The 14,412-nt window shown below is 68.1% G+C and overlaps 2 protein-coding genes across 2 annotated transcripts; both read left to right on the forward strand.

The window, feature by feature from the left end:
• The first annotated feature begins 1,886 nt into the window (after window positions 1-1,886).
• TGFA (transforming growth factor alpha) lies at window positions 1,887-8,298 on the forward strand. The gene is given in 7 exon segments (XM_055696383.1): window positions 1,887-1,990; window positions 4,871-4,924; window positions 6,736-6,859; window positions 6,976-7,081; window positions 7,084-7,127; window positions 7,257-7,366; window positions 7,456-8,298. Coding segments are annotated over 7 exon segments (480 nt in total). The 5' UTR covers window positions 1,887-1,956; the 3' UTR covers window positions 7,464-8,298.
• A 3,549-nt stretch (window positions 8,299-11,847) lies between these two features.
• On the forward strand, window positions 11,848-13,537 carry FAM136A (family with sequence similarity 136 member A). Its single transcript, XM_055696378.1, has 3 exons — window positions 11,848-12,114; window positions 13,081-13,221; window positions 13,349-13,537. The coding sequence occupies exons 1-3, from the start codon at window positions 12,028-12,030 to the stop codon at window positions 13,535-13,537; spliced, it is 417 nt and encodes a 138-aa protein (XP_055552353.1). The 5' UTR covers window positions 11,848-12,027.
• Window positions 13,538-14,412: the final 875 nt, after the last annotated feature.

Here is a 14,412-nt window from a genome sequence, read left to right on the forward strand (position 1 = left end):
TTTTGGGGGTGAAATTCCAGGGCTGGGGATGGGATGGGCAGCGATGGGAACAACCGGCTCCTTCAAAGAGCCGCTTTCATGTGCTGGGGGAGATGGTATCACCTGGGAACGCTCCAGCTCCCACCGCAGGGCTGGGAGCAGCTCCCCGGAGATGCTGCCTGAGCACCCCCACTGCGACGGGGGGGAGGGGTTGGGGGGTGTCCCTGCACCGGGGGTGGGGGGTCCCACAGGCCCCCTGCACCCCGGGAGGCTTCAGCATGGTCATCCCGTGGGGGGATGCTCCGAAGGCCGCCGGGATGGCGGGTGGATGTGGGCCATGCCCGGCCTTTCGGAGCCCGTGGGAATGCGCAGCCCCCTCCCCCCCCATCGCCCCGGAGCCCCCCACACACAGTGTCCCCCACCCCGGAGGAAACGGGGGGGTCGGCCCTGGTGGTTTGAGGGGGGGGGGGGGCGGGGAGCCGCAGGGGGGGAGGGGGCGTAGGGGCCCTGTGAAGGAATGAGGTTGGGGTCTGCGAGGTGATGGGGGTGTGGGGGGCGCAGGGGGGGTCCCCGCTCCTGCCTTCCTCCCAGCCCCCACCCCCCGCTGGCTGAGAGCTGGGGAGGGGGCCGTGGGGTGGGTGCACTGAGGGGGTGCCTGGGAGCCGTGACTCGCCCCACAGGTGTCACCCCACTCGGCACTCGCGCTGGTGACACGGGGTGACACCCCCCACCCCCCCCCCAAATGTCAGCTCGTGGAGGGGGGACACACACGAAGAGCCGGGTGGGACCCGCTCCCCGGGTCGGGGGGTGGGCAGTGACCCAGCCCCCACCCCACAGCACAGGGGGGATGCCCGGGAAGGTGGGCGGTGGGGCTGGTCGGGGGGCACAGCCCAGCCCCACAGTGTGGGGGGACCCCGGGGGCCGGTCGGGGGGCACAGCCCCAGCCCCACAGCACAGGGGGATCCTGCACCACCTGGGGGGCAGCACCCCAGCCCCACAGCACCCCAGCCCCCACAGCACCCCAGCCCCACAGCACCCCAGCCCCACAGCACCCCAGCCCCCGCAGCATCCCAGCCCCGCAGCATCCCAGCCCCACAGCACCCCAGCCCCGCAGCATCCCAGCCCCGCAGCACCCCAGCCCCGCAGCATCCCACCCCACAGCACCCCAGCCCCACAGCATCCCACCCCACAGCACCCCAGCCCCACAGCACCCCAGCCCCGCAGCATCCCAGCCCCACAGCACCCCAGCCCCACAGCATCCCACCCCGCAGCATCCCAGCCCCACAGCATCCCAGCCCCGCAGCATCCCCAGCCCCAGAGCACCCCAGCCCCACAGCACCCCAGCCCCGCAGCATCCCAGCCCCAGAGCACCCCAGCCCCACAGCATCCCACCCCGCAGCATCCCAGCCCCACAGCACCCCAGCCCCACAGCACCCCAGCCCCGCAGCATCCCAGCCCCACAGCATCCCACCCCGCAGCACCCCAGCCCCACAGCATCCCAGCCCCACAGCACCCCAGCCCCACAGCATCCCAGCCCCGCAGCATCCCAGCCCCACAGCACAGGGGGACCCGGGTCCACTTGGGGGACCCCGGTAGCGCTTGGGGGGGCAGCACCCCAGCCCCACCGCACAGGGGGACCCCGCCCCACCGGGTTGGGGGTCAAGGCAGCACCCCAGCCCCACAGCACCCCGGGACCCCGGGACCCGTCCCCACCGGGGGGGGCGCAGCGCAGCCCCCCAGCCCCGCCGCACACCCGTACCCCGCCCCACCGGGGGGGGCAGCGCAGCCCCCGCCCCCCGCGCTGCGGAGCCCCCGCGAGCAGCCGGGGGGGGGGCAGCACCCCGGGCCCGGCCGCGGGGGCGGGGGGGCGGGGGGGGGGGCGGTGCTGGCCCCGCCCCGGGGCCGCGGTGGCGGGCGGCCCGTCCGCGCCCATTTCCGCCGGCGCGGAGCCCGGCCCCGCTCCAGCCCACCGCCAGCATGCCGGGCCAGGCGGCGGCCGCGCTGGCCGTGGGTAGGTGCGGGGGGTTGGGGCGGGGGGGACCCCCGGCGCCGCGGGGCAAACAGCGCCGCATCCCCCGGCGGGGCTGGGGAAGGGGTGGCGGGGGGGGGGCTGCGCCTTGCGGGGAGGGGGGGGTGTCTCCCCGCGGGGGGGGTGGGCTGCGCCCCGCTGGCTCCTCGCCCCTTCCCCCCCCCGCAAACACTTCGCTTGGCTGCAAGTTCGCCGCTTCCAGGGCTCCTCGCCTGCGGGAACGCCCCCCCCCCCCCCCAACCGTCGGGACTAACCCCCCCCCCCCCCCCAGGTTAGTTTTGTGTTGAGTTAATTAACCGCAGGGGTCGTAATGAAGAGGAAGGGGACGCTCATCATGGGCTGCTTTAGCTGCGGGGGGGGGCTGGTCCCGGCGATGCTCAGCGCGGGATGGGGGGGGGGGGGGCTCGGGGGTGCCCCCCGTGCCCCGGGGGATGCTCGGTACCCGGCCCCGGGCAGGCGGTGCCGGGGGGTGGGCAGCATCGGTCGGATTTTCCCTGCCATCCCAAAGGAAAGCGGCGTGTTCTGGGGGGCGGGGGGGGCCGTGGCAGCGCCAGCCCCGGGGCGGGGGGCTCTTTGCAGCACTTGGGGTGGAGCCCCCACCCCTCCACCCCCCCCAGCCTTGGCCTGGGGACGGTCCCCCGATCCGCCTCTCCGGCGCGTCCCGGCCGAGCATTCCCTCGCCAGGCTGTGGGACCTGCATCCCACCGGCCCGCACGGGGACACCCCGGTCCCCTCTCGCTGCTCCTTGGTGGCTCCGGGCCCCACCGGCCCCGGGGGGCGCCCACTCGGGGGGGGGGCTGAGCCCTGGGTATCCCACCCGGCCGGGCACCCCTTCGCTCCCCATCCAGGAGCGATGGCTCATCCCGGGTGAGGATCCCTCGCCAGTAGCTGCATCCACCGCATCCCACTGGCCCAGACTGGGACACCCCGGTCCCCTCTCGCTGCTCCTTGGTGGCTCTGGACCCCACCGGCCGGGTGGGATACCCAGGGCTCAGCCCCCCTGGGTGGGCGCCCCCCACTCCCCACCCGGGAGCGATGGCAGATCCCAGTGTCCCGGGCCAGGATCCCTGTACCATCCGCATCGGACCCGAAGGTTGGAGCGTGGGGTTAAAATCCCGGGGGAAAGGGGGCGGCACGATGCCCACGAGGGGAAAATCCCAGCCTGGATTAGGAGAGAAAACTCGGGGCAGGGAACAAACCCCAGCGATAACCGGAGCCGATAACCGGGAATTCCTGGGAGCGAGGGGAGCTGAGCCCTTGGCTGCTGGTGGCGGAGAAGCGGAGGCTGCTAATTAATTAATGTCGTGTTGGGATGGAGTGAAGCTCGTGTTTGTCCCTCGGAAAGGCTGAGGGGTCCCTCGGGCAGCTGCCAGGAGTCTGGGGGGCTTTGCTGGCTGGGGGCGATGCCAAGGAGCCCTTCCCGCAGGATGGGGATGGGGGTGGGGGGGCGGCAGCCTGGCTGAGTGCCAGCTTTGGGATAAAACCACAGGAATTGAACTTTTTGGGTCTGGGGAGAGAAGAAGCCGAGCGTAGCGCTGGGCTGGGGTTGCCAAAAATGAAGCTGGGGGGGGCTGGTGGGCGCAGCCCCCCTGCTGGGGGTCCCAGGTTGGCTGGGCAAACACAGGGGCACGGATGCTCCAGGTGTCTGTCCGGTGCCCAGCGTTCCCCCACCAGCTCTGGGGGAGCCCCCAGCCCACACCAGCGATGTACGAGCATCACTGAGGTGAGGGTGGGGGGTGAGGGGGTGGCACGGGCGAGCCGGGCTCCTGCGGTCCAGCGGCTGGGAGGGGGACAGAGAAATGGGGAAAAGGCACCGCGGGGTCCTGGCAGGAGGGTGGCCAAGCCGGAATGCCGGGGGGGGGGGGGGGGGGGGGGGGGGGCGGTACGACCACCCCGTGGCACAGGGATGAGCCACTTCCCAAACACTGCGCGTTCTCCTCGGCGTGCAGAGGCGCGAGGGGCGGCACAGGTGGGGCGAGCGAAGCATCTTCCAGCACCGAGCTGCTGGCGGCAGCAAAAAAAACCCAAACCCACCCAAAAAAAACCCAAAAATATGGGAGGAGATGGGACACCTCGGATTAAATTTCCACAGGAGGAAAAACCCCGGGGTCTGCGGTGGTGGGTGTTGATGGGGTGAAGCTGCTGTGATAACCAAAGCAGCAGGATGTGCTGGGTGCTGGTCTCTCACCCATCTGCGGTTTAATTAAACCCGTGGAGGAAATTGGGGTCAAAATCAGCGGAGGGGCCGCTGGCCTTGTCTGGCTTCGCACCCCAGGGTCGTGCTGCTGGGGGGGGGGGGGTCCCCGATCGGTCCCCTCCATCTGTTCAAAGGGGCAGCTTGGAGGGGGGGGGAGGTGTTATAAGCCTGCCTGGTCCTGCAGCCCCGTGTGCTCGGGGTTGCTTGGGGGGGGGTCCTGCCTGCACGGGGGTCCTGCCTACACGGAGCATTTGGCCCCGGGGAGCCCCGCTGGTGTGCGGGGGGGCAACCTGTGCGTCCCTGGGGGGGCAGCGGCGGGGGCAGCAGGGCAGGGGGCTGGGCAGGGCAATTGCAACAGCTGAGCTTGCATGGGGGCCAGATCCTGCCCCGCCACTAGGGTGAGCCCAGGGGTGCTGCGGTGCGGTGCAGGGGATGCTGAGCCTGCAGTAAGGGGCTGGTCTCAGGCTCCATCCAGCCTTTTAAAACACCCCGGCAAACACCGTTGCGTTCCCCCCCATTTTTTTTTTTTTTTTTTTTTTTTTTAAAAAAAAAAAAAAAGAGAAATCATAAATCTTTGCGGCATTTTGGTAAGGCTCCCCCCAACCAGCCCTCCCGGCTCAGGGGGCACGGTGCGGCTGACCCCCGTCTCTCTGGCCTCCCCGCAGGTGTGCTGCTCGCCGCGTGCCACGCGCTGGAGAACACCACAGCAGCCCGCAGCGGTGAGTTTGGCACCGGAGCAGATCCGGACACGATCCCGGGGGGGGGGGGGGGGGGGGGGGAGCGGTTTATGGAGGGGGCTGCATCACCAACCCACCCGGGAACTGGGCCAAAGCATCCTCGTCCCAAGCGTGATGGATGCTCCGGCATCCCATCCTCCTTTCCAACAGGATAACGGGTCCCCAGGTGGGATCCCGACCCCGCGGTGCGTTCTCCCCGCGGGAAATCCGGGAAGCGGGGCTCCGCGGTGGGTATTTCTCATGCCCCTTGTTTTGGGGAAGAGGGGGGCCGAATCCTGGCGCACAGCTGCTCGGCGCGGGGGTCCCGTTAACCGTGCTGCGGCTCCCGCCGGAAAGCTGCCGGTGCCTGCCGCCGGCCGAGCTGGTGGCTCCCGATAAATCGCCTCATTCATCAAACCAGCACAATGGGCTGAGCCCTTCGCGTCCCCCTGCCCGGCACGGCGCGGGGGGCTTTGGCGTGGGGGGCTTTGCCATCGGTCGGGATGCGCCGGCTGTGGGAAGGGCTGTTTGCCGGCAGGAATGGGGGGGAAAAAAAACCCCAAAACCTCCTTTTGGGGGTGGAAAATGGGATGTTTCAACAGCATCGGTTGGGAAACGGGGCTCCCGCAGTGCCGGGGGGGCTTCGGAGCGGAGCCCCGCGGTGGCACCGCTGAGGATGCTCGCAGCCCCGTTCCCGCTGGATGCGTGCCTTGGGGGGGGCGGGGCGGGGGCTGGAGGCAAGGCGGGGGCTCCAAGAGGCGCAGTGCCAGCTGGGGACACCCCAGGGATGGGGACGGGGTCCGTGGGGGCTGCGGGAGGATGCGGTGGCTGCAATGTGGCCGGCAGCTGCGAGCGCACCAAGGCTTAATGCAAGCCAGGACGCCCCGGGAGCGAGGGGGGGTGGGGGGGCGCAGAGCAGGGGCACGGCTGTGCTGGGGGGCTCAGAGCCCCCCGGGGGGGGGGTGGGCACTGGCAGCAGGGATGTGCAAAGCCGCGTTTGGGGCTTGGCTTTGCGGGTTCAAACCCTAAAAAAGGGTTATTTTGGTAGGGGTATTCCAGCCAGGGGCCAGCCCCGGGGAGGGGGGCGTCGGGATTTTCCTGGCTGCGCCCCGGTGGGATTTGGGTGGTGGCAGGATGCGTGCCGCCAAGCCCAGATCCCGGCTCCTGGCTCCCTGAGGATGCTGCCACCAGCTCCCGCATCCCCAAACCCAACCCTGCCTCTCTTCCCCCCCGGCCCCGCCACCCGGGATGGGGACGTGGGGCCACCGCTCCGGCACATCCCTGCTCCCGCTCCATCTTTCCTCGCTTCGCCTCCCCGAGGACCCGGAAGCATTCAGCAGACGTGGGTTTAATTACCCCCGCGTGCCATAAATTGACGGCAACAGGAACTTGAGGTGGCTTTGAAACGACAGCGATCGGATGTGCTCAATGCCCGGGCTAATCCGAAAGCAGGATATTTGTTTTCCGTCTCGGCTGCGGAGGATAATTTAAACCAGCGCGGGATGTAATGGGAAACAGCATCCCCGGCAAAGCCAGCAGGCCGAGGCTGCCGCCGGCTCCGCCGTCATTTCACTCCTTTTTCCTCCATTTTAAGCTTTAAGCTCTTTAGGAAATTCCTTTAGTGCCGGCGAGGTTGTGGTTGTAAAGTAGGACCCATCTGGGCGCCTCCGGGTGGTCCTGGCCGGGATGCGGGCGCTGGACCACCTCCCGCGCGGCAGCCCCGCCGTAAGTGCCTGCAAGAGCTACCGAGCCGCCGGCCAACAAAATAAATTAAAAAAATATTTTTTTTTTTCCTCTTTTCTTTTCACCGCCAGCTCCGGGCCCGCCGGTGGCAGCCGCGGTCAGGTCCCACTTCAACGACTGCCCCGACTCCCACCGGCAGTTCTGCTTCCACGGCACCTGCCGGTTCCTGGTGCAGGAGGACAAGCCGGCGTGCGTGTAAGTGCCGGCAAACCCCTCCCCCGGTTCCCGGTAATTCCTCCCCGGGGAACGGGCAAACAGCGGGATGGGGGCGGCTGGGCGCTGATGCCGGTGCCGTTGCCGCCCCGGCGCAGGTGCCACTCGGGGTACGTGGGGACGCGGTGCGAGCACGCCGACCTGCTGGCCGTGGTGGCCGCCAACCAGAAGAAGCAAACCATCACCGCCTTGGTGGCGGGTGGCGGGTGGTGGCCTCGGCGCTGCTGGTGGCGGCGTGCGTCCTGGTGCAGTAAGTACAGGGGGCTCAGGGGACCCTCCCAGCCTGGGCAGGGGCAGGATGCGGCCCTGAGGAGGGGGCTCAGGACCCCATCACCGCCAGCCCTGACTCCCCCCCACCCCTGTCCCCGTTGCCTTGCAGCTGCTGCCGGCTGCGGAAGCGGTGCCGGTGGTGCCGGGAGCCCGGCGGTGGGCAGGAGAAGCCGGGTGGGCTCCTGAAAGGTGCCACGTCCTGCTGCCGTGCCGAGACGGGTAAGGGGGCTGGGGGGCGGCACGGGGGGGCGCCGGCCGCTGGCGCTGCCGGGGTGTAACCGCGCGCCCCCCTGTCCCCTTCCCCGCAGGGGTCTGACGCAGCGGGGGTCCCGCCACCCCCACCCAGGACACCCGCGCCACCAGGGACCAGCGCCGCATCTCTCCTCTGGTTTTTGCTCTTTTCTGATTTTCCTTTTTTTTTTTTTTTTTTTTTTTTTTTTTTTTTTTTTTAAATTATTTTTTCTTTATTCCCACCCCGGCAGGAGATGCGCTCAGCAGCACCATGACCGTGTGCCGGCATCACCCCGCCGCGGTGCCAAACCCCAGCCCGGCAATGCACAATTGGGATTTTGTTGTTGTTGTTGTTGTTGGTTTTTTTTCTTTTAGGTTATTTGGGGGGGGGTTGGGGTTTTATTTTTTTCTTTCCTTTTTCCCAGATTATTTTTCGGAAGCCAGAACCCCCCACCCCGGCAGGATGGGGGTTATTTTTCTATGGAGCCGGGAGCGCCGGCGAGCCCGCTGCCTCGGCGGTTGCATGGACCGTGCTCGCTTTGGGGACAGATCCGAGCTTTTTATTAATAATAAAATAAACCTTAATCCTAGAAAACCTCCTGGAGCCGGGGCTCTAACCTCCCGGCACAACATTAATCTTTTCCGTAGCCTTTATCATAACCCACCCCACTTTTCTTTTTCTTTTTCATTTGTTTTGGGGGTTTTTTTGTTTTGTTTTTGTTTTTTTTTCAAGTCATGGTTACTCTCATGTCTTCTGTATATGTTGCACTGAAAGTTAATATTTAATGTTTTAATTTATTTTGCGTGGTTAAATTAATTTTGATTTCTATAATATGTTATTGTGATCGGCTGTTCTTTTTTTTTTTTCCCCTAATACCTGGATTATAGTTATTTAAGTGATATAAAGGACATGTTTTTTCAGAAAACTCGTCTCGAGGGGCCTTTGTTGTTGGGTTGTTGTTTTTTTTTTTGGGGGGGGGGGGAGGGGGGAGATGTTATTGGTGGCCCCCATGCCCTCTGGTGATGGGCTCAGCACCATTGCCCATTTCCAGCCCAAACACAGCCCCGATGACAGGCTCAGCACCGGTGATGGGCTCAGCACCGATCCCCATTTCCAGCCCAAATGCAGCCCCGATGCCCCGGTGATGGGCTCAGCCCAAAGGGTGAAGCGAAGCGGGCAGGAGGGAGGGAAGAAGCGGGGGGGATGGGGTTGATCCTGCTGGTGGGGAGTGGGCTTGTGGGGGTCCAGCATTGCCCCGTGCACAGGAGCTGGAAATGGGGACCCCCAGCATGGGGGTGGGGGTGGGGACGACGACACCAGCAGGGCCCAGCAGCAGCAACGTGGGGCCGAATGCTGCCGTTGTACTGGGGGGCTCAGGCCGCTCGGTTTGTGTTTCACCATTAACGGCAGCGCAGCAAGCCCCCAAGGCAGCCCCAGCAGCAGCGGGTGCTGTGCCAGGGTGCTGTGCTGTGCCCAGGTGCTGTGCGTGGGTGCTGTACTGTGCTGGGGTGCTGTGCCTGGGTGCTGTGCCGTGCCCAGGTGCTGTGCACGGGTGCTGTGCTGTGCCCAGGTGCTGTGCGTGGGTGCTGTACTGTGCTGGGGTGCTGTGGCTGGGTGCTGTGCCGTGCCCAGGTGCTGTGCACGGGTGCTGTGCCGCGCCTGGGTGCTGTGCTGTGCCTGGTGCCAGGGCAGGTGAATGTGCTGTGCTAAGGTGCCGTGCCCGGGTGCTGTGCCGTGCCCAGGTGCTGTGCACGGGTGTTGTGCCGCGCCTGGGTGCTGTGCTGTGCCCGGGTGCTGTGCCCAGGTGCTATACTGTGCCTGGGTGCTGTGCCATGCCCAGGTGCTGTGCCCGGGTGCTGTGCTGTGCCCGGGTGCTGTGCCCAGGTGCTATACTGTGCCTGGGTGCTGTGCCATGCCCAGGTGCTGTGCCCGGGTGCTGTGCTGTGCCCGGGTGCTGTGCCCAGATGCTATACTGTGCCTGGGTGCTGTGCTGTGCCCAGGTGCTGTGCCTGGGTGCTGTGCTGTGCCCGGGTGCTGTGCCCAGGTGCTATACTGTGCCTGGGTGCTGTGCTGTGCCCAGGTGCTGTGCCTGGGTGCTGTGCTGTGCCCGGGTGCTGTGCCCAGGTGCTGTGCATGGGTGCTGTGCCTGGTGCCAGGGCAGGTGAATGTGCTGTGCTAAGGTGCCGTGCCTGGGTGCTGTGCCAGGTGCTGTGCTGTGCCCAGGTGCTGTGCGTGGGTGCTGTACTGTGCTGGGGTGCTGTGCCTGGGTGCTGTACTGTGCTGGGGTGCTGTGCCATGCCCGGGTGCTGTGCCCGGGTGCTGTGCACGGGTGCTGTGCTGTGCCCAGGTGCTGTGCCCAGGTGCTATACTGTGCCTGGGTGCTGTGCCATGCCCAGGTGCTGTGCCCGGGTGCTGTGCTGTGCCCGGGTGCTGTGCCCAGGTGCTATACTGTGCCTGGGTGCTGTGCCGTTCCCAGGTGCTGTGCACGGGTGCTGTGCTGTGCCCGGGTGCTGTGCCCAGGTGCTATACTGTGCCTGGGTGCTGTGCCGTGCCCAGGTGCTGTGCACGGGTGCTGTGCCCAGGTGCTATACTGTGCCCGGGTGCTGTGCCGTGCCCAGGTGCTGTGCCCGGGTGCTGTGCTGTGCCCGGGTGCTGTGCCCAGGTGCTATACTGTGCCTGGGTGCTGTGCCATGCCCAGGTGCTGTGCCCGGGTGCTGTGCTGTGCCCGGGTGCTGTGCCCAGGTGCTATACTGTGCCTGGGTGCTGTGCCATGCCCAGGTGCTGTGCCCGGGTGCTGTGCTGTGCCCGGGTGCTGTGCCCGGGTGCTGTGCTGTGCCCGGGTGCTGTGCCCAGGTGCTATACTGTGCCTGGGTGCTGTGCCATGCCCAGGTGCTGTGCCATGCCCAGGTGCTGTGCATGGGTGCTGTGCTGTGCCCGGGTGCTGTGCCCAGGTGCTATACTGTGCCTGGGTGCTGTGCCATGCCCAGGTGCTGTGCCCGGGTGCTGTGCTGTGCCCGGGTGCTGTGCCCGGGTGCTGTGCTGTGCCCGGGTGCTGTGCCCAGGTGCTATACTGTGCCTGGGTGCTGTGCCATGCCCAGGTGCTGTGCCATGCCCAGGTGCTGTGCACGGGTGCTGTGCTGTGCCCGGGTGCTGTGCCCAGGTGCTATACTGTGCCTGGGTGCTGTGCCGTGCCCAGGTGCTGTGCCCGGGTGCTGTGCTGTGCCCGGGTGCTGTGCCCGGGTGCTATACTGTGCCTGGGTGCTGTGCCGTGCCCAGGTGCTGTGCACGGGTGCTGTGCCTGGTGCCAGGGCAGGTGAATGTGCTGTGCTAAGGTGCCGTGCCTGGGTGCTGTGCCAGGTGCTGTGCTGGGTGCTGGGTGCTGTGCCGGTACTGGGTGCTGTGCATGCTGGGGTGCGTGCACCCCCTCTCCCCCACGCCGTCGCAGCTGCCATGCAGGTGCCACAGCAGGCCTGGCCTCACCGGGCGGGGGAGGGATGGGCAGGCAGTGCCCCCCCCCCCCATCACAGACCCAGGGGCCTCATCCTGCCCTGCGACCCTCCACAGACCCCCCAGCCCTGTGCTGGGCTGGGAAATGGGTGCTGGGCGGGGGGGGCGGAAGGGTCTGAGGCGGCCTGGAGCAAACCTGCTGCTGCGGAGCATGGCCGCATCCTGCCCCTGTGACCCCCACGGGGTGGGGAGGGGGGGGGGAGCTGCTTGGGGACCCCCTGAGGCTGCGGGCACCGGGGGGCATGGGGCCTGCATTGCAGCACTGCCGTGCGGACGGTGCATTGCTGTGAACTGCCGTGCAGTCGGTGCATTATTGCAGCGCAGTCGGTGCATTATTGCAGCGCAGTCGGTGCATTGCCGTGCGTTACCGCCATGCAGCCAGTGCAATACTCTGTGCAGCTGGTGCATTGCCGTGCAGTCGGTGCGATATTGCCCTGTGGGCAGGCAGTGCAATGTCGCGTGCAGTCGTTGCATTGCTGTGCATTGCTGCCATGCAGGCAGTGCAATGTCGCGTGCAGTCGGTGCATTGCTGTGCATTGCTGCCATGCAGGCAGTGCAATGTCGCGTGCAGTCAGTGCAATAGTGCGGTGCAGCCGGTGCATGGCCGTGCATTACTGCCATACACTCGGTGCACTGCTGTGCATCACTGCTGGCCACTCGGTGCAATATTGCATGCAGTCGGTGCATGGCCGTGTAGCACCGTGCGGGGCCGTGTGTGCCGTGCATTGCCGTACCGTGCAGGGCCCTGCATTGCCGTGCATGGCCGTGAACTGCCGTGCAGGGCCGTGCCGTGCCATGCCGCGCATGGCCGTGCATTGCCGTGCGGGGCCGTGCCGTGCCGTGCATGGCCGTGCGGGGCCGTGCCGTGCCGTGCCGTGCATGGCCGTGCATTGCCGTGAACTGCCGTGCATTGCCGTGCATTGCCGTGCCGTGCCGTGCCGTGCCGTGCACTGCCGTGAACTGCCGTGCATTGCCGTGCAGCGCCGTGCGGTGCCGTGCTAGGGGGAGCAGGGCCCGCGGCGGCGGCCGAGCCCAGCCGAGCCCAGCCGAGCGGTGCCGAGCCCAGCCGAGCGGTGCCGAGCCCAGCCGAGCGGTGCCGAGCCCAGCCGAGCGGTGCCGAGCCCAGCCGAACCGCGCCGGGATGGCGGAGGCGGCGCAGGGCCGGGTGCAGGCGGCCGTGGAGGGCGCGGTGCAGGCGCTGGAGCGGGAGCGGATCCGCGGCATGCAGGTACGGGGGCGGGGGGGCAGGGGCGGGGGCGGGGGGGCAGGGGCGGGGGCGGGGGGCGGCCGGGCCCCGGGGCAGCCGCTGCCGCCCCCCCCGTGCGTGTGCCCGGCGTGACTCACGTGTGTGCCCCGGGCAGCCCTGCCCCCCCTACAGCCCTGCCCCCCCCCCCGGGCAGCCCTGTGCCCCCCCCCCCGCCCTGTGCAGGGCCTCTGTCCCCTTTTGCAAACTATTTGCCCCCCCGAGCATGCCCTGGGCCCCACGCCCCCTGCCCCTGGACATGTCCCAGCCCCCCCCATGCCCTGTGCCCCCCCTTGCCCTGTGTGTCCCCCCCAAGCCATGCCCTGTCCGCCCCCCCCATGGCCTGTGCCCCTCCTCCCTGTGCCCTGTGCCCCCCCAGGCCATGCCCCATGACCCCTATGCCCTGTGTTCCCCCTCCAAGCCATGCCCCGTGCTCCCCCCATGCCCCATGTCCCCCTCCAAGCCATGCCCTGTGCCCCCCCCATGGCCTGTGCCCCCCCCTCCCGCCCTGTGCTCCCCCAGGCCATGCCCCGTGCTCCCCCCATGCCCTGTGCCCCCCCCAGGCCATACTCCATGCCCCTCCATCCCATGCCCTGTGCCCCCCTGACCGTGCCCCTCCATGCCCCTGCCCTGGCCATGCCCCGTGTCCCCCCCGAGCCATGCCCAGTGCCCCCCCAGCCCTATGCTCCCCCATGCCCCCCCCATGCCCCGTGTCCCCCCAAGCCATGCCCAGTGCCCCCCCAGCCCTATGCTCCCCCATGCCCCCCCCATGCCCCGTGTCCCCCCCGAGCCATGCCCAGTGCCCCCCATGCCATGCACACACCCCCCCACACCCCCACAGTCTCACGCTGCCACCAGCTCCCTGCAAGCTGCACCCACAAAAGGAGGAGCGGTGGTGGGGGTGTCCCTACGTGCCCCCCCTCCCCCTGACACCCCCCTCCTGCCCCCCAGGGCGCCATGTTCCGCTGCAGCGCACGGTGCTGCGAGGACAGCGCGGCCTCCATGCAGCAGGTGCAGCGCTGCATCGAGCGCTGCCACGCGCCGCTGGCCCAGGCGCAGGCCATTGTCACCGCCGAGCTCGAGCACTTCCAGGTGACACTGGGGGGGGGGTGTGGGGTGTGCAGCACCCACCCGGGGCAGGGGGGTGCACTGGGTGCACCCAGACCCCAACACCCCACCTCTTCATGTGTGCCACCCCCCCCTCCCTTTACCCGCACAGGACCGGCTGAGCCGCTGCACGCTGCATTGCAACGACAAGGCCAGGGACGCGCTGGAGGCGGGGGGCACGGAGGTGCGGGTGCGTGGCCAGCTGGATGCCTGCCTGGCTACCTGCGGCGACGACCACCTGCGCCTGGTGCCCGCCATGGCCAAGAAGATGCAGGAGGGGCTGGCGGCCCTGCAGCAGTAGGGGGGCGCCGGGGGGGCCCCACGCGCTCATTAAAGGCGAGGTGCCATGCTCCCACCGCCCGTGGGTGCTGTGGGGGGGGGGGAGGGAGGCTTCTGCGGGATGGGGGTGCGTGTGCGTGCATGCATGTGTGCACACGTATGTGTGCAAAGGGGGGGGGGCTGGTTATGGGCTGCATACAGAGTGATGCTTGTGCATGCCGGGGCGGGGGGGGGGCATCTGGGTGTGTGCACAGGGTGCAGCACACCCCTGGGTGTGTGCACAGGGTGCACGGGGGTGACCCCTGGGTGCCTGCAGGCCATGGGTGCAGCTGCTGCATGTGTTTAGTGCACAGGGTGACCCCAGGTGCATGCACAGCATGCAGGGACTCCTGCACCGTGCAGTGCACAGGGTGCATGCAGGACATGGGTGCAGTTGCTGCACGTGTGCAATGCACAGGGTGACGCCCGGGCGCATGCACAACATGCAGCAATCCTTGTCCACGTGCAATGCACGGGGTCACCCCCCCAGGTACCTGCACGGCATAGGGGCAGCCCCTGCAGGTATGCAACGCACAGGGTGACCCCCGGGGTGCGTGCACAGCGTGCAGCAACCCCTGCGCCGTGCAATGCACAGGGTGACCCCCGGCTGCGTGCAGAGCACGTGCTGGACGGCCCCCACGCGCGTGCAAGGCACGGGGTGACGCCAGCCGTGCACCCACCCCCACCCCCGGTGCAGGCGGCCCCCGGCGCCGTGCGGCCGTTGCGGCGCGGCCGTGCCGCCGTACACCCCGGTGTAGCCGCGCAGCAGCGGGAGCGCCGCGCCACGCCCGCCCCGCCGGCGCGCGGCTGCTCGGGGGAGTACGGTAGCGGCGGACGCCAGCGGTGATTGGCTGCCGG

The sequence above is a fragment of the Falco cherrug genome, chromosome 18, assembly GCF_023634085.1.
Source record: "Falco cherrug isolate bFalChe1 chromosome 18, bFalChe1.pri, whole genome shotgun sequence".
In the NCBI taxonomy this organism is placed as follows: Eukaryota; Metazoa; Chordata; class Aves; order Falconiformes; family Falconidae; genus Falco; species Falco cherrug.

Bases quoted from the DNA above. Each gene is read 5' to 3' on its own strand.
- FAM136A (XM_055696378.1), top strand. From the start codon at position 12,028: ATGGCGGAGGCGGCGCAGGGCCGGGTGCAGGCGGCCGTGGAGGGCGCG. The intron at 12,115-13,080 runs GTACGGGGGCGG...CCTGCCCCCCAG, and splicing joins AGCGGATCCGCGGCATGCAG to GGCGCCATGTTCCGCTGCAG. The intron at 13,222-13,348 runs GTGACACTGGGG...TTACCCGCACAG, and splicing joins CCGAGCTCGAGCACTTCCAG to GACCGGCTGAGCCGCTGCAC.